This window comes from Glycine soja, chromosome 7, assembly GCF_004193775.1.
Source record: "Glycine soja cultivar W05 chromosome 7, ASM419377v2, whole genome shotgun sequence".
NCBI classification, from domain to species: domain Eukaryota; kingdom Viridiplantae; phylum Streptophyta; class Magnoliopsida; order Fabales; family Fabaceae; genus Glycine; species Glycine soja.
This window is the reverse complement of record NC_041008.1, coordinates 6,551,175-6,576,238: the sequence shown is the minus strand read 5'-3', so window position 1 is coordinate 6,576,238 and position 25,064 is coordinate 6,551,175. Positions and strand designations below refer to the sequence as shown.

The 25,064-nt window shown below is 36.9% G+C and overlaps 1 protein-coding gene across 2 annotated transcripts; it reads right to left on the bottom strand.

The window, feature by feature from the left end:
* Positions 1-1,700: 1,700 nt before the first annotated feature.
* On the bottom strand, positions 1,701-24,522 carry LOC114418436 (mediator of RNA polymerase II transcription subunit 12-like). 2 transcript variants are annotated; one of them, XM_028383772.1, is made up of 13 exons: positions 24,052-24,522; positions 22,886-23,074; positions 14,257-14,316; positions 13,788-13,893; positions 13,170-13,238; positions 12,959-13,012; positions 12,690-12,797; positions 10,298-10,447; positions 9,860-10,207; positions 7,416-9,730; positions 4,253-6,811; positions 3,489-3,819; positions 1,701-2,690 (listed from the first exon to the last, which is right to left on the bottom strand). In XM_028383772.1, exons 2-13 carry the CDS (start codon positions 23,011-23,013, stop codon positions 2,250-2,252), a joined length of 6,669 nt encoding a protein of 2,222 aa, XP_028239573.1. In that variant the 5' UTR covers positions 23,014-23,074; positions 24,052-24,522; the 3' UTR covers positions 1,701-2,249. The 2 variants fall into 2 exon arrangements, with proteins under 2 accessions (XP_028239573.1, XP_028239572.1); XM_028383771.1 differs by having other exon boundaries at positions 24,115-24,522.
* Positions 24,523-25,064: the final 542 nt, after the last annotated feature.

Here is a 25,064-nt window from a genome sequence, read left to right as displayed (position 1 = left end):
ATGAAGTAAAGATGGTAACTCTTTGGTTTAGGAAAACATTTTTTTGCATTATTTTTCAAATAATTTATAATAATGTCGTTTTATTTTTTATTTTCTATTTTAGACATTTCATTAGCTTTTTAGCTTTTGTATCATATTCTGTTCAAACATTTAAAGATAAGAATAAAATAAAAATATTATATTTTTAATTGGTTGTGAAAACAAAATGTTTTCTCAATCTAAATTGACCCTTTTTTCTTTGCTCATCACATTTATCCCAACTTTGTGTATTGTGCAGTAAGTTGCAGAGTTGCATCTCTGTACTGTCCACATAATAAGGGGTATTTACCGCAAGTATTGATTTTCAACAAATCTTTTAAATTCAATACATTCGAGGTTGAAATAATTGCTTAGTCTTGAAAAGATTACCCAAAGGATGATGGTCAAGAGAATCTAGAACATTGTTTCGCATGTTCATTTCATGCAATGTTTTCCATGGTTATATTCATGTTCTACAATTTGATTTGAAACTCATTCATCACCGAGCATGGTTTACTTCCTATTTGGTACCCAACGCACTTAACCAATTCAAATATCACTGACGGAAAGCCGTTACCAAAAGAAGAAATGGACAAAAAAGAACCGTCAATTTTGCTTAAAACCATGGTTTTTTTTAAAAGAAATAAATAGAAAAACATGCAAGTTATAACTGTTTACTTTCAATTAACGAGGAGAATTAGATCTCAAACATGCTTTGAATCTCATAACCTAAACTCAAACCAGTGCAACTCACCTAGCCTCAGGGACAGTTAGTGACATTTCGTGCCTTTCTTGCTTATCCTTGCTCATGAATGCCAGTATTACCTTCCATTGGTGACCTTTATTTTATTGCAAGAACTCAAGAAAAAAAAACATGAATGTACTAATTTCTTAAGAGTTTAATGTCTATGCACCGATAATATAAAACAATTTTATTCAATCACAAATTACTGTTTGATAATTATTTTAAAAGTTAACAAATTTATCTTATGTATTGGATGATATTATTAGTATATAATCAATCCTTTTTCTCATTTCTTAAACAGTGGACGCCGAAGGCTTCTAGGTTATATGGTCTTTGTACCCAACCTCATAGGGCTTAAAAGTCTTGTGTGCACATTTTGCCGGGGTTAGGCAAATGGACAATTATTTTACTTTTTTTCACATGAATTTTAACATAGTTAAGGACCCCTACAGTAAAGACAGTCAAGAAATGTAACAAGAATCGTGTGAACAGAACGAGATAACCACATTTTCTCTGGTTAAATTTACAGTACTAATTATCACATCCGATAACAACTCATGTTGATGAATCATCTTCTTACAGGTCCTAAAAAAGGTACTTCCTAAAACACTTCGGAACTTGCAATGTACACCTAATAAGCATAGTTACGAAATAAGCATTCAACTTCATTTAAGGGCATTCTGGTTTTGCTTAAAAAACATTTACCCAATAATAACGATAAAAACCTGCTAATACATTACAGCATATATATATATATATATATATATATATATATATATATATATATATATATATATATATATATATATATATATATATATTACACAAGTGTGTATTTGTATTTATCACAAAGCTAATTCTTTCCCTTGCTACTCATTCATACATAGTTTTACTTTCATGATAAAATATTTCGGTAGAAATGAAACTATATCCAGAATTGCCAACAAAATAATTGAATGCTGCAGCTCATGGTGATGCTCCAGATCAACCACATAACTTTTGATAATATGAATATGAGAAAAGAAACAATGGTTGATTGCGCCTGTGTGGGCTTGTGCCCCTAAAAGCTATAGACAGTGCTCACACAAGCGTTCACTAGACAGAAAAATGAGCATGAAACAGCTACAAATATGACTTGAGACTATATTACTCAGACCAATTGGTAAAGTAAAACAATCATCCCTATATATACAACAAACCTCTAAACTGAGCAAGTGCACAATCCAGATGGGGGAGATCAAGCAGGTTAGTAGTCAACCAGGCCAGAACCATTGCATGAGCTGTTTTGAACCCATCCCTTCACCCATTTTTTTTTCAAAACAATGCCCCTCCAGCTTCCTTTAAACTTCAACACAAGAAGGACAAGCACAAAATGGTATCTTCATGCCATTCATGCATCAAATATAAATAACAAAACCGCAATTGCACTGGCTGTCAGCTGAAGGCTTTGTATACTCCAAAGGCCAAACCAACAAAATTTTGTTAATCAACCATCGTCATCCACAGCACCAACATATGTGAGGTCCGTCCGTCTCACCCTTACAGCCCCTTTAAGCCAGCTGGTGGCTCGAATATTAGCATGGTCACCACTTCCTATGCTAGCAGTATTACCTGCCGAAGAGTAAGATCCAGTACCATCTTCTAAGAGTGTCCAAGGATCTATTTCCAAATCATTGTCCTGTTGTTTTGATTTCCCTGATGCATTAGAAGCAACCCTTGATAGAACTGGGTTCCTCTGAGGAATAGTTGAACTACTGGAGTTAGACCCAGGATTTGTAATGCTGGGTTGAAGGCAAACAAGAGCGGAATTGGAAATAGATGGTGGCTGGCAGGATAAAGAGCACCGCATAGAGGGGATGAGTATGGGCATTGCAGCCTGGATATGCCACCGAATAGTGTCTGGCAGTTGCATACGATCCAAGTCATTCTGCACCAGACAACAGATCATTAGACAAGCGCGACAAGATTGAATTAATATTTCTAGATTGCCAAATATGTACATAAACATTGCCAAATTGTAGAGCTTTAGTAGAGATTTATGGAGCACGGATATGGCTAGCAATATCTGATATGACACCAGTACAACATGGAATACATAATTTCTTGAAAAATAAAGACATGGGCATGGCATGATGCACCATAACATATACATACATATTATAGATTTCTTATAAAAAACCATTGGGAAACATAAAAGCCATCATAACAAAATAATGGTCAAGCCATTCTACGATTGAGGGATGAAAGTGAACAAAAATAGTTTTTAGTTCCAATATTATTCATTGGAGACAATTGAAGTCTAGAATTTATCAAATTCTGATTATATCCCACATTTGTTGACAAAAAACCTCAATGGAAAAAGAAAAAAAATATATTACACTAGAAAACAATTTTCAATGATGTTGAAATAGCATACCATATGGTGGTTTATATCTAACACCAGGAAGGTATAAAAAATTTAAAGTATCAGTCCTTCCTGGTGAGTAGCAAAACAGAAGATCTTATAATACAAGATGCCTAGAAGAAACATCTCTGGTATTTACCATGATGCCACCTTATCCAATTAACAAAAAAAACTTGCATACAGCATCTATAAATCCTTAAAAAGAAAAACTAATTGAATTAAAACTTCAAAGAATTACAGTAGTAATACACTGAAAAGCCACCTAAGGGCTAAGTGACTAGAACCAAAAAATTATACACATACAGGCTTAAAAGAACAAACCTGCAAAGTCTCCAACAATTCTCGGTCAATTCCAGAAATTTCCCTCGTAGGTTCACTGATTGTCTTTGAAACAGGCTTTGCCCTAAGCCAACTTGGAGGATAACTACTTAATAATCCATGCAAAACCAACAACAAACGATCAAACAGACTCCCAGAAGAAGAATCCACAAAAGCAGCAGAAGCAACTTCAGAAGATGACTCCGCCTCCCTTATCGACAGAGATGGCACAGCATTCACCGAAATGTCCACATCCTCATGCACAACCCGGCTACCAAGGAGACGAAAAATTACAGTGGCAAGAAATTGTCTCATGCTCCGCACAGATGGCTCCCTGCAAAATTGAAATAAATAGAACTCAAGAATAGCTTCTAACATCCTAGGATTTAATAGTTCCATCACAAGCACGCATAAAAAATAAAACAAGGTCAATGCCTTCATGGCAAAAATATCCGTATTTTCACTTCTAAAGAGAGGTCATGACTCATTTAATTGATTGCCAACTCTCAAAATTTAAAGCTCAAATCTATTTTGTTACAAGGAAAAACTACCACTTTCAGTAGCAGCAGCTGGGACCCACGACAATTAATACATGATAGAGAATTGTATTTCTGAAACTGAAAATAATCATATTGCAATTAGCTCCAATCTTTTCTCCATTTCAAGAAAACAGAGAAGGATCGTGGATTTTTTTTTCACTTGACAAGTGCATCAAGAATCCTATAACGAGAAAGCTAATTACACATTGCAATATCCAGTCTTATTACCTGTCAGTGCAAAGAATAGGAAGAAATCTCAGGAGCAACTGCAAACGTAATGACATAGAAGCTCGTAGGGCTGCAGGAGACGGTGGAGAAGAATCTGTTGCAACTGTTTGTCGTCTAGTTAATGCAGGGCTTCCACCTCTCATATTTTTGCGGTTATTTACTTTATTCGGCTGACCTTCAACTCCAGGAGGAGCACTTCCTACTGATTTACTTCCACCTGTAACAGCAGTTATTTGTTGCTCAATATAACTTAACTGTTTCACCATATCACTTGCAAAGGAATTGCGGGATTCGTCAGAACTTTGATCTATGCAAGGAAGAAGCATCTCGATAAGAGCCCTCTCAGTCACTTGCAGCTGGCACCTTTTCAAATCCATTCCCTCTTCAACAACTTCTCCTTCTTCAAGGGATGTGCTATCAAACTTCTTGTTATCCCCTTTGACAGTTAATGGATCAGTAGACAGACTACACCAACCCCATGGCTCCCAAAATTGGGTCTTGACAGAAAGATTTTTTTTCACAGCAATGTTATGTAGCCTTTGTCTAATGGTCTTCCGACCAAAGAGGACATCCTGGCCTGCAAGGAACCATTTAGCTTGCGACAACATTGAATCCTCTAGTGACCTACCAAAGAGATGAATCAACTCTGAAAAAAGGGGTGCAGCATCAGGTCTAACCAGTAACCTTGTGAGAAGTATTTGAATAAAATTTTTCTCATTCTCAGAAGCAGCAGCAGCCTTCTCTGTACTAGGTGAGGACAACTTTATAGCATCAGCCAAGGACACATCACGATTCTCCAGTTTTTCAATGAGGGCTTGTTCATTTAAAAGCAACCTCAGTACAACCCACTGCCAGTGAAATTTGGCAGGTTGCAAGGTATCCAAAACATGCACAAGCATATCCTGAAGCTTAGACTCACTATCTGTGAATTTAATTTTAGACTCACCAGGTCCAGACATTCGGCTCCCATCATCCTTCGTATAAATAGATTGTGGCATCTTACAATCAATCATGGCATTCAGAAAAAGCCTAGAGCGTAGGGGAACAAATGCTGTGGATCTTAAATGCATATCAGACCCATTAAACTCTAGCAAGGTTGCAAATTCAGAATCACTTGCATCTGCAGCCATAAAATCATAAAGACCCTGACAGTCTCTAAAACATACATCTCGAAATGGCAAATGTTTTATTGCATCAGTTATGGCCATTGTAAGAGACTGATAAATTTGATTCATGTCTTCACGAACTGTAGCATTCAGAATGAAAGGTCGCCACCTAACAAAGGCAAATATTGAATAGGCAGGCGGAAAGACCAAATTTAGAGGAAGCATATGTTGCATCCTTGAAAGAGCCATAATAGATGGTTCACCCAAGAGTTCCACCACTAACCCTTCACAGATTGTCCTGCAGTTTCCAACAAGCAATCTAAACCAATGGACATGAACTTCAATTGAATTATCCACCTTAAAAGCCATAAGTGAACGAGCATTTCCATTTGAATTGGATCTAGTGCTTCTTACAAATTGTACCACATCCAGCCCCTCTTTTAATCTGAGAACTGTCACCATTCTTTCAAGGCTGGTAACACCATATATAATTGCACCAACAAGAAGTGCAGAAACAGCAGCAGCAATTTTTGTTGTTTTTGCCACAACCTTACTAGAGTTACTTCCCATATCATTTGAAATGGTGTTACTAGAATCATGGGCTTCAGGAGACATTGGAAACTGAGAACGAGATGCTTTACTTGGACTAAAAACACCTGCAAGAGCATTAGAAGCTTCAGTAGCTAGAGCAATATCAAATACACGGCTTTGGCGTTCTCCCAGGGCTTCCTTAAGCAGGCATAGACAGGCTATATGCATTTGCAGAATGCATCTGGCATAGTTCAATGCATTTGTAGCGGGCATTGTATTTGAATGACTATTGCCAGATGAAAAATCAGGCATTTTTGCTAAAGTTGGACCAACACTGCCAACAATCGCAGAAACAGCAGAAGAGACCAAAGAGGGATCTCCTTCTTGAGCAGCACCACCAGTCTGCCTTATGCAATCAATCAAGCCCATAACTATTTGTTGAGCAATTTGATATCCATTATCCCATTTTTCTAAAGTAGGACCTTTTGGTGTACCAGCAGCAAAAAGTTTTCTATCTTTTCCAAAAAGATAGTGGAACGCTTCTTCAACATTACGCTGCACTATGTCCCTCATGCCTGCACCTACTCTGGATGGTAACCGACCACCACTTATCTTCTGACGGAAAAAATCATCATGGTCCTCTACTCCAGCTGGAACTCCTAGGGGTAAACCTAACTCTCCATCCACTGATCTACCAGACTCAAGTTCAGAGGAAAGTCTAGCATCAGATGTAGTCTTAAAAGTTTTCTCCCACTCAATGACACTAGCCACATTGCTGTACTTTCTCAACAAATACCGAGCAAAAGCTAGGGCCCCTGACCCTGAAACTCTTCCATTAGATGCAATAACAGTGGCAACACGATGCATTGCAGATGACAAAGCTTCAGGAATAAGGTCTGCTGCAACAAGAATGTTCTCATACCTACATCAAATACATTGCAGAAGTCAAGTTTGATGAAATCTCATAACATCCATAAAGAAACTGTCCAACACAAGCATAAAGAACAAAAGGAAAACACCACTCATAAAGCACTGGTTGAATAACAAAAATGATAAATATTTCAGGGGGAGGATGGCCCATAATAGTTGTAGAAACCTCACTGAATGTTCAGCAAACTTGTACTATAATTATGTTAAAAACTGGCCCCTTATAACAAGAACAAGTATTTATGTTGTTAATTTGTAAATATAGGATTTTATTTAGGCAATCCAGACTCCTGAGTAGATGAGAGCAATGCAGATTTAATCAATACTGACCTGATTAAAGATGACGAGAAAAAGGGAGCATAAGAAGAAACAGATATAACAGCTTACTACCAGGTACTCTATAAAGCATAGTATTATATCACATGTAAAAGGTGCTAAGCCATTGAAAAGTATTAAGAGTAGACAACTCTAATAAAAAGGAAGCAAACATCACAATAATTAGAAGGAAATGCTGGAAGGGGGAAAAGCAGAATAAAAATATTTTCCAAGAGACATCAAAGAAAAACTATATATATGTAATTGATTGCAGAGCAGCAAACCTTCTGAGTGATGATAGCAGAAAAGCCTCTCCCACATCACAAACTTGGTTTTCCACATTCCTTGGTAGCATCACCACATTCCTCCCAGAATGAATTGTAGAATTGGGGCTATTAAGAACCTTTGGCAGCAACCAAAGGAGGAATTTGACAACTGATACCAAATCATCAGAGATATCCATCAAATAAAGAATCACAGAAAGTTCATCCTCACCAAGTTTCCACTGTATTGAGCCTCTATCATCCACAACAGGAAAAGGCTTGCTGAACTGACCAACTTTACCAATATTTTTCTCCACGTCTTCAATTACCTGCCTAACAACAGTCAACAGCCAAGCTGCTATTGCCCTTTTCTCAACAAAACGTAGCTGCTTTAGTGCTTTTCCAATGGAAACTATATCCCCAAAATGACTTGTTCGGATGCTATCGACAGACCTCTGCCCATCTCCATCCATAGCTGTTTTATGGTGAGGACAGCTTACCCTGTTACCACACACATGACTAGTTGATGCCCCTTGGCTACCCTCAATTCTAGAAGCTGCCAGTTGAGCTAGACTCTGAGTTTTACGCACATTCTTCAGCCGACTCTTGGTGACCTGCTTGGTTGACTTTTGTGGTTGATCAACTTTGAGAGGCTCTGGGGATTTCATTCCCTTTTTCACCCACCATGTATCGTCATCATCAGATTGAACTGGAGAATGCCCTTGCACAAATGTGCTTCTTTCCTCACTTAACCTTTGTCTCTTTGCTCTGCTACATTCTTCACACCCAGGTGTACCCTCCACTGGATCAATCTTGCCGTACGGAGACCCAATGGCTCTTCTATCACTGCCCTCAGATTCATCACCTGTAGTGCTCAAATTAGATGAACAATTAGGTAGCTGTAACAGTACTGAGATTGCTGTTCTTAGTTCTTCGATGTTAGTATCCTTCGCATTTTTAGAAGATATTGTGGTAGAAATAACATTTCTCTGATCAATTGGCACTGCAAAAACTTCATCCTTTGTAGAAGCTGGATATTTTTTCTTCTTCAGAGCAGATAAATTGGAACCACAGGACACGCTCAGATGACCCCGAAGTATGAGGCGGCGTTCATTCAAGTAAATTTGCAAGGCTTCTTTGAGCTGCGACCCTTCAACAATCCCAGATTCTTCCAGAACATCATGGATAAAGCATCCAGGTAGCTGCTTTAAGATGCGATAGTGTCTCCTCTGTCGCTCCAGGTCAACCACATTTACATTCACATCCATGATCCCGCTCACTATTAGCTGGCGTACATATGCCAAGGGGTAAAAGATGCCCGCACGTATGAGTTCGACCATAAATAGATTTAGGCGCTTGGGACCTTCCCCTTTTTGCACCACATGCTGATCAATCCAACAAACTACAATATCATGCAGAGGACCTGGGCTTTCAAATACTGAAGAACCAGTACTCTTTGAACTAGATCTCAATCTGGATACATTACCCACATAATTCCAATTATGCCGCTGACTTGAATGCTTCGCAAGATGACTGGCTCTGTGATTTTCATTTGTTTGTTTTTGCGAAATCTTCACATCCCTAATCTTCATCTTTAAAAGTCTAACTGCTATATGCACTTGGGAAAGATCTTTCCTACCTGTAAACTTTATGTCACGAGGAGGAGTACTGCAAAAATCCCTAAAATCACAAGTTGCCCACTCACAAAGGAAAAACACAGAATATATAAGGGGTGTATTTACAGTCCCAAACCATTTCAGAGATAACCTTAAGCAAGGGCTGACTTTGGAAATCCAACCTTCAGATACAGTTCCACCACAAAGATCTTCAAAAAGAAATTTATATGCTACACGCAAATCACCCAGCACAAGAGCTTTATCCAAAGCTTTGGCAACTTTAGCTAGACAATGACCTGGATAGCCTGGGCTTGCAGCCTTCACAAGATCTTCTGTATGTTTCTGAATACATGAAATAATGTGACCAAAATCATCTGAACTATTTTTTATCTTCCCTGCAGCTTCAGTTGATTTTAGTACAAAATTCCCATCATTCATTGTATGTGAAATTACAGAGGATGGTAAAGGAAAGCAATCCAAAGCAACAAAAGTATCTGGCACCACAAGTATTAAATACCGGAGCATCTCAATCACAGCATAAGCTGTATATGCCCTCCTGGAATTATCTACTAAATCAGAACCACCTGGAGCAGGATCACGAATGACATGAAGAGCTAATCCAGCAAGAGTGCGTACATAAGTTTGAGATAGGACAATAGTTTCTAAAAAACCATATATTATAGGCAATAACAGCTGCCAAACCTCAAGCAGATCTTTTTCCTGAAAATTACAGAAATGTGAGAAATCAAAACATGAAGGTTGAAATCAGTGAAAGATATATACATCACACTTTGAGTTTCATGAGCACGTTGTACTTATTAAATGCAAATTGATGTAGAAGGTAAATACCTGTAGTTGATTAAACACCCAATCAATAACAAGAGAAGGATGAAGCAGCCCTTCAGCATGATTCCATTGCAGAAGCCGCACAATATACCACCATCTAAAATGTAAGGATGGCCCTTCACCATCAGAAACAGATAATAATGGATCGTTTTTATTCTGCAGTGAGCCAGTATAAGACATTTGTGGTGATCGCTCTCGACCATGAGAAGCAGAATGCAAAGCATTCTTTGACAAAAATTCATCCACAAGTGTTTGTAAGTAATTGATAACATCTTTGGTCCAAACATCAGAGCGAGACAGCTGAATCTTGTCAGCAGCCCCAGAAGAAATACCAACAGAACCAGGTCGAACCTGAAAAAGCCAATCATAATCTACAAATATTAAAAAATATAAAGCAATTCATCATAATAGGTAAATATACCAACACTGAAGCATCCCTACCTGATTGAGGTAAGTAACCTTGATAAACCAGGTGGCCCTAAGCAATGGAACATTATTCCTGATAAGAACCTCTAAAAGTGATGTCCTTTTATAACCATGAGGAACATGATCAGCCAAAGAGCGTAATCGCTTGTGCTGCTGAGATAAACCCTGTAATAAAATTTTAACTGAGTTACTAAAGATACATTGAAACACCAAGTAATGTTCAAAAAGTAGTATTTAAGGATTTTACAGCCACAACAACCTGTCAGCATCAACAACAAAAAACCTAAGGCCCATTCGGGGTGGCTGAGTTTTCTGTTTTCCGTTTTAAGATGCTATTTCAAAATGGAAGGTGTTCGGCTAAAATGGTTGCGAGTTGGATTTTTATCTGTTTTTAAAACAGTTGTCACCCCATTTTATAAACAATAAAAATAGGTTTTATGTTTTATTATTTTAGTTTTACTTCTATCCCTACCTCAACGATCTAGGCTGCTCTCCCGTCCCTACCTTGACGATCTGCGCCAGCCTCCCTCCCCGCCGCTTTCTGTCTCCCAATGGTACTGTGCTCGCCACTGCTCTCTCTTTCCTGCTCGACACTGCTCTGTTCACACTGGTCTCCCACCCTCTCGTACTTCAGACTCTCTCTCTCTCTCTCTGTGTCGTTTGATCTACTTCACTCGTCGCTCGCCGCCAATCGCCAATCACCTGTCAATGCCTCCCTCTCTCAATCCGTGAGTACTCTTAACCCTCTTGTACACTGATCTGTCTCTCTTTCTCACACCGTGTGTGGTGTGCATAATGGGGAAGTAAATTGGAGGTTTTGGTTTTGTACCAAATTGGGGGATTTTCTTTCACTATCTTGCTATTTTTGTTTATGATTTGTTGTCCATTGTTGGGTTTTCTTGTGGGCAAGAAACTCTCTGTTTAAAGCAATGTTTTATGTGTTTGTTATTACTGGCTTGCATGTTATAAGCTGGATCTACAATTTTTCATTGAATTTTGTTAATGAGAAAGGTCAAGAAAGGTAAAGAATGCCTTGTCTTATTGTTGAATTCCATAATGTTTCTTTTGGGATATCCATCACGGCTCATTTTGAATTTTGTTTCTCCTTTTTGATAAAATATAATAACATTTTGTGTCTAATTTATTTTTAGGAGTTGCTTATGCTACAGCCCACACATTGACTGGAACAGGTTTCTTTAATCAAAAGCACTAAGAAGTGTATGAAGCGGAAGTGGAGTTGTCTCATGATTTTAAGATGATATGAGTAGGCAAGCTTATTGCCAAGAATCTTATAACAGCTAATGAAAAGGGACAATATTCATAGGCAAGGACATTCTTATGCAGCGGGTATGATGGAAGCAGATGTTAGTTACATTTCTAAGCTTGGTTGTGAATTCTTGATTGGTGGAATTTCTTTGTAGATGTTATCAGATGTGTTGTGTGGTGGTTGGATACTACAGCATGCCTGCAGCTGCAAAAATGGTAAAAGCAACAGGTCATGTGCATAGGAGAGGTAATTTGAGTCAACTCAGTTGGTGTTTGGAAGAAAGCTAGATTATGCAGTCCAAGGTGCAGGAGAATGGTTTTACGTGGTTGGATTTGGGGGTGCAATTTACATGGAGCAAATGTGGGCATTTTACAATGTTTGTATGTCTTCAAGTTAAGGTTATATGTGGAATTCAAAGTCTGTAGCCTTGTCATGATCTAGGACTAGGAATTCCTTGACTGGTCTTAGTAGCTACATGCATTTTATTTGTACACCTTGTACAGAAACTGTGTTTTGATTATATTTTCTTTTGGCCATTCCAAAAAAAAAAAACAATAAGTGTAAGGAGAATCATAGATAACTTGATCTCTTATGAAGTGTAAGGACCCGAGCTCAACATGGTTTGATGATAGGAGATTCAAGAAACCGTGGCAGTCATGGAATTTTGTCTCTACTAAAATATTTGACTTAATAGCATATTTCAATTTGAAACAATTTTATAAAAACGAAAAACCAAAATAAACTGAAACTAGAAACTCAAACCCTAAACTGGTTGTAGTCTTAAAAAAAAAAATGAAACCAAAAACAGGAAAGCACCCCGAACAGGCCTAAGGAATTGGCCACAGTAACTTATGTAAATATATATTAGTTTTCCATAATTGAGAAATCCATGAATAGCTAAGCCAGTCCAGGATAATTCAGCATATAAACATTCCAGATCCTTCCATATTCACATCCTGCAGCCGGTCGCATCAAGACTACAACCATCTACTACTAAGTTACTAACCATTTAAAACCTTGTGCTTTCTACATATAAATTTACTAAAAATGTATAAGAAACAAAAGTGAGGGGTAAAAGCTGGTATACAGGAAGTTGCACAAAGAAAAAAACAGTAGGAGCAAGACTATCACCAGGTATACCTCAATCCATTTCTTCTGGAAGTCCTCACCATAGGGTCTTAGTTCAGGGAAAATGCCAGACCTGCCTAGTTGTGATCCTGAAAGAGCCACACCATATACTTGACCAGCCTGTCAAATCAAACAATCATGTAGATCAAACACCTTCTGAGATAGGTAGACTGCACTAAATCCAAAATAAGCTAGAAGAAAGCACACAAATATGGATACACTATAGAAGTAGAATGTTCAGCAAGGATAAATAGATCACAAGACAGATTAAAGATCATCACCTTCCTCTTCTGAGCACGAGATTCATTGATGGCCCTCAGACGTTTTCTAATAGCCTGAAAATTAGATGAAAAACTACAAGTTACCTATATCCACATAGGCTTTCAATGAATACCCAAAAAAAAGATGTGATGTAAATTCAGAGCTCAGACATACAAACTAAAATAAAGTGGACATAAATATCTCCAAATAGACAACAGACAAGAGAGTCACCTCTTTGCAACTAAGAACAACTTTCTTGTTAAAATGCGGAACCTGAGTTAGTGAAATTTCTCTAGCTTCCTAACAGACACAGAAAGCAAGACAAGGTCAAAAAATAGCAGAGATACCGGACAAAAGGCAGTTTTGAACAGTTAAAAATAATCTATTCTAACAAGAGCACAACTTGATTTCTATATTTCAGTGACTCATCAAGGAGATCTATGATTCTGAAAAATATATTCATGCCCGTATCACTATTTCCGTTTTCAAAGAATTTGATCATAAAAAAATACCAAGTTCAAGAAAATGCCAGATTACAGTTCCAAACTTTCAGTTACTCTGGACATATTCTATCAAAAATATTTACAAAAGAAATATGAGAGTTCAGCATAAAATATTCAAATCTTGAAAACACAATAAATGGATAACTGGAGAAGTATAATCCAATCACTCATAAGCAAAGTTGCTACTCTAAAATATCTGATTTGGTATAAATACAAAAGTAAAATTTAGTGCATCTTTTCTTAGCTTTTGAAGAAATAATTGTTTTTTTATCAGCTTCCTGAGAGATTTAAAAAAACATTTGCTTCTCAAAATTTGAGCTTCCCAAACAAGTACTTTACGGCATACCTCAAGTCCCTCAACTGTATCCCTGTATCCAGATTGCAAATATTCTCTGGTCAGAGTCTCCTCAGGACAATTTGGTGTTTGGGGATGAAAGTCTGGTGCCCCAAGCCTGAGAAATAATAATTGCATTTTACATGTTAATATACAAGATAATAAAACCTTGAGGCTTAACACCTTAGAGTAGAATTACAAACCCACAACCACAAGAAAGAGTGCTGAGAAATCTGGAGAGAAAGAGAACAAATCTATGAAGGTTTATAGAATCTCGGAAAAAATTAGAGAATTCTTCCTCCAAACAAAAACATAAGCCGATAACAAGGTGAGGAAGGGGAGAACGTCATACACACATTTTCTTTGTACTTTAACAGTGCAATATGAAAATATTCCCCCAATAGAGCCTGGTACTAATGGTTAACCATGAAGTAAAAGTAGGCAATAATTTTTAAAAAATGAAATTATGAACAGGAACTACCTAGAGTTCAAGGGTTCTTTATCACACTTCAACTTGTATGGGTTTAACGGTGGTTGTCGCCTGCAAACACAAAACCATTGTGTTCCACGTGATTGACAGCATCAAATTTAGCATAGTAAGAAAATAAGATGCCACTTTATTACTGAATATAAAAAATATGAACTCTATAAAAAACGAAACTTTAACAATACTAGGTCAAAGAAATATAAACAATATTCCAAAGGCAAGAAAATATGAATTTAAAATATCATTATTAACCAAATGAATGGAACAAAACATAACTCCCAACCCATGCTTTCCAATATAGTTCTTTATTTAAAAACTACACAACCGTAGTTAGAGTAGCAAGATTTAGACTGAATTTTAATATAAATCCACTGAATCCATCTTTTAAGAAAAATAAAAATAAAATACAATCTGCCACATGGTACTCTTCACACTCATATGATTAAGAATATTTTGAAACTAGCTATGGTATGGTAGAATCACTCCCACTAAAAAAAACAATTTTAAAATGATAAGAAAAAGAGAAATCTTATCTTGATAATAAAAAATAAAAAAGAAAGGGGAAGCAGTGAAAGATTATACCTGTCAAAGTTGTTTAATAATGTTTTATATTTCTAGCTTGTTATAGAAGCTGTCCTGTAATCTAACACCATAGGCTAGGTTGTGGCCTTCATCATGAACTATTTTTTGTACTATCTGTCAATTCTCATACACAAACACACACACACACACACATCTCAGCAAACTAAGGTTGAGGATCCTTTTTGTGTGCATATTTTCATACTCAAACATTTCAAGTTGGTATCAAAGTGGGACGATCCCGCTTTGCGCTTCCGTCTCTATCTATTGTTGTCCACCAGCACCGCCGTCCGCTGCCGCACTATCTCCAATGATACCCAGATCTGTTTCAGCCCTCCGATCGTCATTTTGGTGTTGTTAGGACAGTGAGTCTAAACACCTCTGCCCATTGACCTATATTTGTTTCCTTAGATTTTGTGCTACGCGTCTATTACTAGATACTTGCCCTTAATTTCTCAAAATGACATCTACGAATTTCACTCTCACTTCTACTCCTTATCCTCTCTCTGGAACTCCTAATATTACTACTCAAAAACTCAACTGGAAAAGTTATCTATCTTGGTTTGCCTCGGTTGAGTTATGGTTTCTTGTTCAAGGGCACTATGATCATTTGGAGAAAGAAGCTAGTGAAATTCCAGCAGAGAGCAGAAATCAGTGAAAGACACTTGACTTCCAACTGTGCGCTGTTTTATGGCAATCAGTAGAACCTGATGTGTTGGAAATACTCAGATCCTTCAAGATTTGTTGCTCCTTCTGGAAAAATGCTCAAGATATTTTTGTTAATGACATCCAGAGTTTATTTGATTCTGAAAACCGTGCATTTTCTCTGAAACATACTAACCACGATCTGACCTCACACATAGCGAAAGCCAAAACTGTTGTTGAAGAATTAAAGAAGTTCCTAATACATGACTCTGGAAGAAATGAAAAGAAGACTCGATAAGCTGTTCATGGTGGTGATTTTGTGGACTCTACACTCAGATTTTGATCATGTGTGTGACCAATTTCTAGCGGGTGAGCAAGTTCCTTCAATGTACAGCCTAGTAACTAGGCTTCTTCGTGTTCCTACCTCGGTGAAAGGTGAAAACTCAGTTGTAGCCGTTGAAACTTCAGCAGCACCTACTGAAACATCAGCCATGGTAGCATCTCGTGGAAGAGGAGGTCGTGGAAATAGAGGAGGATGCGGTAGTAGAGGTGGATGTCCTCAATGTACACATTGCAAAAAGCCTGGTCATACTCAAGAGAAGTGTTATGCCTTGCACGGTTATCCTGACAACGTAGCACATGTCACCAAATCTGAAAAATCAAAATCCAAATTTTCTGATGAGGACTGAGGAGTATCAAGACTATCTGAGGCTGAAATCCATCAGTCAAGTCCAGTCTTCTTCAGTGCTAAGTCTCTCAACAACTTGTATTTCTCAATTTGTGGAAGGTCAAAATCCATGGATAATTGACTCAGGTGTCTCTGATCATATTTTTGGTAATAACTCTTTGTTCTCATCTATCTTTCCACCTAAATTTCCTCATCTTGTTACTTTAGCAAATGGGTCCAAAGTTGCCTCTCTAGGTATTGGTCAAGTTCCCCTTTCTTCTTCCTTAAAATTAAATTATGTTTTGTACATTCCAAATTGTCCTTATAACTTAATTTCTCAGAGCCAATTGACTTGCTCCTTAAATTGTTCAATAACATTTGATGTTGATTCCTTTGTCACACAGGAACGTGGTACGGGCCATCTGATTGGCGTTGGGCCTGAATCACAAGGCCTTTGCTATCTCGAAGCCAACTCATTTGTGTCCTGTTTTGCAACCTCTTCTCCAAAACTTTTGCATGACCATTTAGGTCACCCTAGTTTGGCAAAATTGAAGATCATGGTTCCTAGTCTCGAGCAACTTCAGAAGTTAGAATGAGAGTCGAGCCAATTAGGCAAACATGTTAGATCTCTTACCCTAGACAAACTGAAAAAAGATGTAACTCGATTTTCTCTACCATTCATTCAGATATTTGGGGACCAAGCTGAGTAACATCTTTGGTTTCAGATATTTTGTAACCTTTATCGATGAATACTCTTGATGTAATTGGGTTTACCTAATGAAAGAGAGATCTAAACTTGTGTCCATCTTCAAGTCCTTCTTTAATGAGATTAAGAACTAATTTGGCAAAACAATTAAAATTTTTAGAAGTGACAATGCCAAAGAATATTTTCTTGCTTTTGTTTTTATCCTCACAAGGTATTCTGCATCAATCCACATGTCCACACACACCACAACAAAATGGAATAGCAAAAAGAGAGAATCAACATTTAGTTGAGACTGCACGCTCCCTGATGCTTAATAACAAAGTTCTAGTACATCATTGGGGAGATGCAGTTTTGACTGCCTGTTTTTTAATAAATAGGATGTCTTCTTCTCTTAACAACAAAATTCTTTATTCCAATGTTTTCCACATGAACCATTGTATCATGTCACCCCTAAAGTTTTCAGTTGTACATGTTTTGTTCATAATGTCTCACCCGGATTAGACAAACTTTCTACAAAGGCTATTAAGTGTGTCTTTTTAGGATATTCTCGTCTATAGAAAGGTTACAAATGTTACTCTCCACAAACTAAAAAGTATTACATGTCTGCTAATGTTACTTTCTTTGAAGAAACTCCTATTTTCTCATCCTCCATGCAGGATACTAGTTCCATACAGCAAGTTCTACCCATTCCATCTTTTGGTCCTATGATACTTCCTACCCAAGACCCTTCTGACCAAGAAGGACATCAGCCTCAGTCTCCTATTCCTAGTTCAGCTGATAGTGCCTCTCCTTCTCCACACAGGACACAGGGAGCTAGTTGTTCAATGCCTGCAGGTTCTCCTGATTCATGTCCTTCGCCATCAGCTTCCCATACAACGGATCCTTCCTCCACATCACATCCTAGTGAACCAAGTTCCGATTAGCCATTGCTATTAGGAAAGGTATTCAATCTACTCAAAATTCTCACCCTATCTACAATTTTTTGAGTTATCATCGCATATCACCTTCATATTTCTCCTTTGTCTCTTCCTTGTCTTCTATTACTATTCCTAAAAATGTTCAAGGCACTTGATCATCCTGGTTGGCAACAATCCATGATTGTTGAAATGTAGGCTCTTGAGAACAGTGGCACATGGGAATTAGTTCATCTTCCTCCTAGGAAGAAGATAGTTGGTTGCAAATGGGTTTATGCTATTAAAGTCAAGCCTAATGGTGAGGTTGATCAACTTAAGGCTCGGTTGGTTGCCAAAGGCTACACTCAGATTTATGGCCTTGATTACTGTGACACCTTCTATCCTATGGCCAAGGTCACAACTGTTCACCTCTTCCTAGCTATGGAAGCTATTCATCATTGGCCTTTTTATCAATTAGACATAAAAAAATGCATTTCTTCATGGTTATTTAGAGAAGGAAATCTAAATGGAGCAACCTCCTAGTTTTGTTGCTCAAGGGGAGTCTAGTTGGTGTGTAAATTGTGTCGATCTCTCTATGGGCTCAACTAGTCACCACATGCTTGGTTTGGGAAATTTAGCCATATTGTTCAGAATTTTGGAATGAAGTGAAGTGAAGCAGATCACTCTGTTTTTTATTGTCATCTTCTCCTGGGAAGTGTGTTTATCTAATTGTCTATGTTGATGACATTGTTATTACAGGGAATGATGTTGCCAAAATTTCCCAACAAAAGCAACACTTATTCAGTAATTTTCAAACCAAAGACCTCAACTGCCTAAAGTACTTCCTTGGTATTGAAGTGGCTCAATCAAAGGAAGGTGTTGTCATTTCACAGAGAAAATTTGCTTTGGACATTTTGGAAGAGACAAGTATGACTAATTATAGGCCTATTGATAGTCCTATGGATCCAAATCAAAAGTTAATGTCAGATCAAGGTGAATCTTTTCCAGATCCAGAGAGGTATAGAAGGCTAGTTGGGAAACTTATTTATCTCACAATTACAAGATCTGATCTGTCATTTGTGGTCAAAGTTGTCAGTCAATTTATGCAGGAACCTCACATTGACCACTGGAATGTTGTGATTTGCATTCTTAGATACATCAAAAAGACTCCAGGACAGGGATTGTTGTATAAAGATAATGGAAATACCCAAATTTGTGGGTACTATGATGTCGATTGGGCAGGTTGTCCCATACACAGGCAATGCACCACTGGATACGATGTATCCTTTGGAGGAAATATTGTCTCTTGGAAAAGCAAGAAACAAAGTGTTGTTGCCCGATCAAGTGCAAAAGCAAAATATAGAGCTATGGCTCTTGTTGTGAATTGGTGTGGATTAAAAAACTTCTTCAAGAATTAAAATTTTGTGATGCTCAGCAGACATGGAGTTGTATTGTGATAATCAGACAGCTCTTCACATCGCTTCTAATCTTGTATTTCATGAGAGAACTAAACATATAGAGATCGATTGCCATTTTGTTTGGGAAAAACTGCAGTCCAAAGAAATCAGTACTGAATTTTATTAACTCCAACAACCAGCTTGCAGACATCGTGACCAAGTCTTTGAGAGGTCCTTGGATCCACTTTATATGTTCCAAGCTTGGAGCACACGATTTATATGCTCCATCTTGAGGGGGAGTCTTAAAGTTATTGTTTAATAATGTTTTATATTTCTAGCTTGTTATAAAAGCTTGTAGAAGGTATCCTGTAATCTGTCACCATAGGCTAGGCTGTAGCCTTCATCATGAACTATATATTAGCAAACTAAGGCTGAGAATCCTTTTTGTGTGCATATTTTCATACTCAAACATTTCAAGTATAACAATTTCTGCAGAGCTAGTGCTGCCGTTCTCTAATTTTAAATGAAAATTATATATGATCACTCCATACTTGGAAGTTCTAACACTACTTTACGTAGTTTTAGTGGACCCAGGAAAGGTTTTCTATCTCTAATAGAATATAAGATAACCCTTTGAATAGGTATAACTTCTCGATAAACCCCTATGTAAATCCAAAGCTCTATCTAAGGTCAGGTTTTGCATTTGGATTGTGGTACTTAATTAATAGAATTAATACTAATGACATGCTGCCCCACATAAGCCTCTTCCCCCAAATGTAACATGTGATGCCATCTCGGAATCTGCTCCTCACTCGTTCTTCCAATGTTAAGCTGCAGTCTTGGTGAGGCACTTCTTATTTGGCACTTTTTGTGAATGTTGGGTATGTGCTACATCCATGGAACAATTCTTGATGATTAACTTTCATGGTTTTGGTATAGAAAGAAACAGGCTAAATTTTGTGCCAATGTGAAATTTCTGCTATCATTTGGTTCATTTGGCAGGAGAGGAACTCTCAAATTTTTAAGGAGGTTTATTTGGTTAATCATATTAAAATGTTAGGCATTTATTTGGCATACAGCACATGGCCTTTTTAAAGGGGCTTTGCTAACAGATATGTTAATTATTGATCAAGGAAGATTTGTTAAATCAATTTTCTCTTTTTTCTTTATTGTTTTCTGTATTTTTTGTCCTTAAGGAGAATTCTTTATCTCCTTTCACTTTGTTATTATTTTGTCTAACTTAATTTATTCCTAATTTTATATAACCAAGCCAAAAATAAATACTTGCTAACTTTGCAGAATATAAACATAATTCAAATTAAAAAGGACAAAAAAAAAGTTGAATAAACACTTTTAACATTTTCTACATTTATTAAGTCAACACATCCCGGCAAATAGTTATTTAAAGCGCTCCCATAAGTTTTATTTAACAACATCATGAAAATGAGAAGATACTATTAGAAGAATAAAAAATCAAAATAGGACGCAAAATTGCAAACATAATTAAATAATTAAATTAGTGAAAACTTTTCAACCTGTATTTACTAATTTTCTTACAACTAACATTTTTGGTCCTTGCTATTTATGACAGAGCAATTAATGGCGTGCTCAAGCTTGTGAAAATCTTGTGTAAGATCACAACATTACATGCTTTAACAATTTCCCCCAACTCCACCCAAGATCAACCCAAGTATCATGTTTCATGAAGATTGCGGAGGATTGCGATCTTCCTCATCCAAGACCGCACGATCCACCCATGCCAATCTTCCTGCAGGTCAAGTTTTGATACAAAACCCCTTTGCTATCCCAGCTGAATCGTTTGCGAGTGCCCTAAAATTCTAGGTTTCACCCATTTTGAAAAACGATGACTTTGATCCTCACTTCTCCTCCCTCTACTCTCAATTTCACTGCAACCACATTTCTGCTCTGTCTCTGCCTTGCATCCACTGGGTTGTTGCATACTGTTCATAACATGTGTCTCTCAGGTTCTGTTCTGTTGTTCTTGCTCTGTTTTGTTGGTGCAATGTGGTGCCTCTTGTTCTATGTAAGAAATTCTTCTTTTTTTATTGGACAATTTTTGCGGTTGAGTCAGAATTTTTTACTTTGATTTAGGCTAACTGATTATGAATTTCTTATGTTTAGTATTTATGTGACTGATTATGAGTTTTTTCAGACCTATTAGTTATGACTTATAAATCTATAAATACTAAATTTTCAGTTTAGGTTTAGCTCAATGTTATCATTTACACGATACTTTCCTTATCTCATTTTATCAAATGTATATTTACTATATATAATTTTGCATCTATTGGGAGGATCAGGATCTTACAATCCATGCTATGATCCTTCAATTTACAATCTTTCATCCCCCTCCCAGTCCCGTGTAAAATCTCAATTTTCACAACATTGGGTGTGCTATAGAAGTGGAGCATTGCAGTGCAGCCCTGGGAAGCTACAGAAGCAGGCTCACATCGCAGTTTCAGGATCACAGTTACAATTGCAGCAGAAGTCATGGCATTAGTGCACAACAGCAGCCCAACTCAAACAGGATTCAAGAACATATAAGGCTGATGTTTTCCTGGTGGCAGTGTTCATTCATATGTGTTTTTTGTATGTCTTATTATCTTTCTTATTTTGCACTCTTTCTCTGCTGTACAAGGGGCTGCAGTCTGCACCCTATCTTGTCATGTACTTGTTTCTTCTTCAATATATATACAATAGTCTCAGTCAGCCGTGTGAGACAAGTTGAGTTCTCCAAAATATGATTCGTAGTTTTAACTCAAAAACTCATTTTAACCCCTGTAACAGAGATGTTCAGGGGGATTTTGCGGAGGGTAATCTTCAATTTCAACTTTTTCAGTGGTTAATCTGTTAATAAATAAAAAATCCTAGTTTTAGGCTTTTAGCATGCAAGGTTGTTGTTGGTTTAGCATTATGATGGGACAGTCTTCCTGAATCTGGATGAACCACGACCACCTCCCTTCTCCGGCAGTATCTCCTGCTTTTTCTGGCCAGGTTGTGACAGTACCGCTGCTTTGTTCCTTCCTTTCTTTTGGTTTGATAACAGACTCCACTGTCAAACAGGTGTTTCATCTTTATTTGTGGAGTGTTTAGCTTCAAATTCTGGCTTTTGATTGTTTACTATGAGTATGAGTATGTCTTTAATTTTGGGACATTTTTATTTTTCAGAATTTATACATGTGTATTATAAGTTAACTAATGTGCATCTGAAAGCATCATATAAGCGGGCATCCCACTACCCACTATCCTACTACAATAGTTTTGGAGTCAGCCATTTCACACCACTATGGTTATGAGCATGGATATCTAGCCTAATATTGATTGCCTATTTTGCCATCGAAGCAGATTATCAAAAGTAGACAGATTAATAGTAAAGAAAATAAAAGGAAAAGAATATTTGATTGGTTGTAATCAGAGGACACTCTAAGCAATTAAATGCATAAGAACTGAAAATCCAGATCACTCAAGAAATAAATGAAACCCCACTCCGGCATAGTGTCACAAATTTCAAAAGGATGTTAATCAAGTAAAAAAAGAAAAAATCATTTAACACAAATTATTAGATAACAGAAAAAGAAAATATATTAAAGCAAACCACTGTGTATCTCAACCAAAATATTTGGAATTTGTAGTTCCTTTATCACATATGCTATAGTCACAATCATTGATAAGAAGAAAGTGGCAATAAGTGGAAAGTGACAGGAAGCTACTTTACCTTGAACTTACGGAGAAGTTAGCTGGCAAAGAAGATGAATCAGATCTTCCTGCATCCCTAGTAGATGGTCCACCTATTGTACTGTTGTTAACTGCACTAGTGCAGCTGCCAGCATGATACCTTTGCATTTCCCCCAACTATAACCAGCATACTGCCCTCGGCATCATACCACAAGTAGTATTAGCTAAACTGCATGATCAACAAAGCCACCCAAGTCATTTCGAACCATTGCCAATTAAGCAAACAAAAGGTACATTAAAAAAAGAACAAATAAATGGGATGCATATGGCTAAGCATTATTGGACTTCCTTCAGCTTCTAAAGGATATCTACTGAAATCCCTAATGCACTATTATATATCCCAATTTTATTCACCATCAGACCGAGTATTATTTTTCTGATTTGTAAGTATACAAATACAAAATACAAAATGGATAATAACTGGAAAAAAACACAGTGCCCCAAATAAATCATAATTTCAAACTCCATTCTGCAGACTGCTTTTAAAATGCTAAACATAAAACATATTCTGGAAAACGACAAAATACAAAACACTAAAGTCTAGTCCACACTGGCTCCGGTTTTCACAAGATAAAACCCAACCCAGATGCTAAAGATTTTGAGCAACTTGACCATTCTATTCTGAAACTGAAGTTAACATATACCCCCGTATAAAACAACAGCTCCTTCTAAAATGCAAACATAAGAACATAACCAAGCAGTTAGAAAAATTTAAACATACAACCTCAACAGCATCTTCTCTTCTATACTACTGCTAAAACCAAAGTCATAAATAAGCGATATCAATGTAGAGCACAACATTTAAAATGGAATCACCATTAAAGGCTTCCTAGAGACAAATTCCAATGAAAATACATATAGAAAGTAGCCATAATTGTTGTGATCAATCATTATGGTAGCCATAATTGTAGCCCCAGCTCATATCTGAAGCAATAAATTACAAGAGAACACAGAAAGTAGCAAACTTAATCACATCATTCCCCATCCATAAGTATAGTTCAAAACTCATAGGCAATAAACAAATAAATACCCTTTCACTTGTAACTTATTTTCCTCCCAACTCAAAACACCTAATGAACTAACTAGGGCCCCAAATGAAACTTCTTCGAGTTCAAATTGCAAAACACAACCTTTAAGACAAACAACCTGCTTAATCGTCTAAAAAAACGTGGGGTTGAACGCGAAATTGCAAAAACCCAAAATCCGAACCTAATGCTAGACAAAGCGCCAAAATTTGAACTCCGAAGCAGGATCCAAAACTAGGGTTTGTGGCGCGAAATCCCCAATTTTTAACTTTTTTTTTTTTGCTTTTCCCCCTACTTCAGAAGCCAACTGAGGAGGCGGAAATTGGGTCACGGGAGCTAGGGTTTCAGATTTGGGATTAAGAAGGAAAAGGATTTTATTAAATAACGTGAAACGGGGTTGAAGATTGTTAAAAGGGAAAACTGGGGGCGTGCCTGGGAAGAGAAATCTTGGAACTTTGATGAAAAGGGTCGGAGAGAGAGAGAGAGATTGCGAAGATGAAGAAGAAAAAGGGTGTGAAGCTTTGACTGAGTTTTTGGGTGGTGATGACGACGACGATGCTTCTGTTGGTTGCTTCAGGAATAAAGGGTGAAGAGGAAGGGATCTACTAATTATTATTAAATTATTTGTTCTTAATTAATAATAATATTAATTATTTGTCCTTAATTAATAATAATATTTAATATTATGATTTTGTGTATGTGCTTTGTATTCCTTTCGTGTCCTTCTGTTTTTTATCTTCTGTGCATGGTATTGGATGTATTAAACCTACGAGGGTAAAATGGTCGTAAAATTTATAGGAGGTACCAATTAAGGGTTCAATAACGTAGATTTTGTGTTTATGGTTGGGATTGTTTTGATATACCAAAATTGTTGTGATATCTTATTTTTATTAGTGGATTTTTTAATTAATTAGGAGATTTTTTAATAAAATTGAATCCAAAATATAATTAATTTTTTTATTAGATTTACGAAAAGTTTTACATTCCTTCAAACACATAATAAGATTCAAGATCCATAAAATTTTCTTTTTTTAATCAATTTTAACATAAGAGAATTTTGTGTCCAAAAAGTGGAATGAAAATGTACTTTTAGCATTTCTCTAAATTTAGTTTTCAAGTTTAAACTTTAATATG

What these genes read in the sequence shown, in the direction of transcription:
- LOC114418436 (XM_028383772.1), bottom strand. Translation starts at nt 23,013, where the DNA reads ATGCAAAGGTATCATGCTGGCAGCTGCACTAGTGCAGTTAACAACAGT. An exon ending in ATACAGTTGAGGGACTTGAG is followed by an intron (nt 13,239 to 13,787) that starts GTATGCCGTAAA and finishes TGTGTCTGTTAG; the next exon opens with GAAGCTAGAGAAATTTCACT. An exon ending in CCTATTCTTTGCACTGACAG is followed by an intron (nt 3,820 to 4,252) that starts GTAATAAGACTG and finishes TCAATTTTGCAG; the next exon opens with GGAGCCATCTGTGCGGAGCA.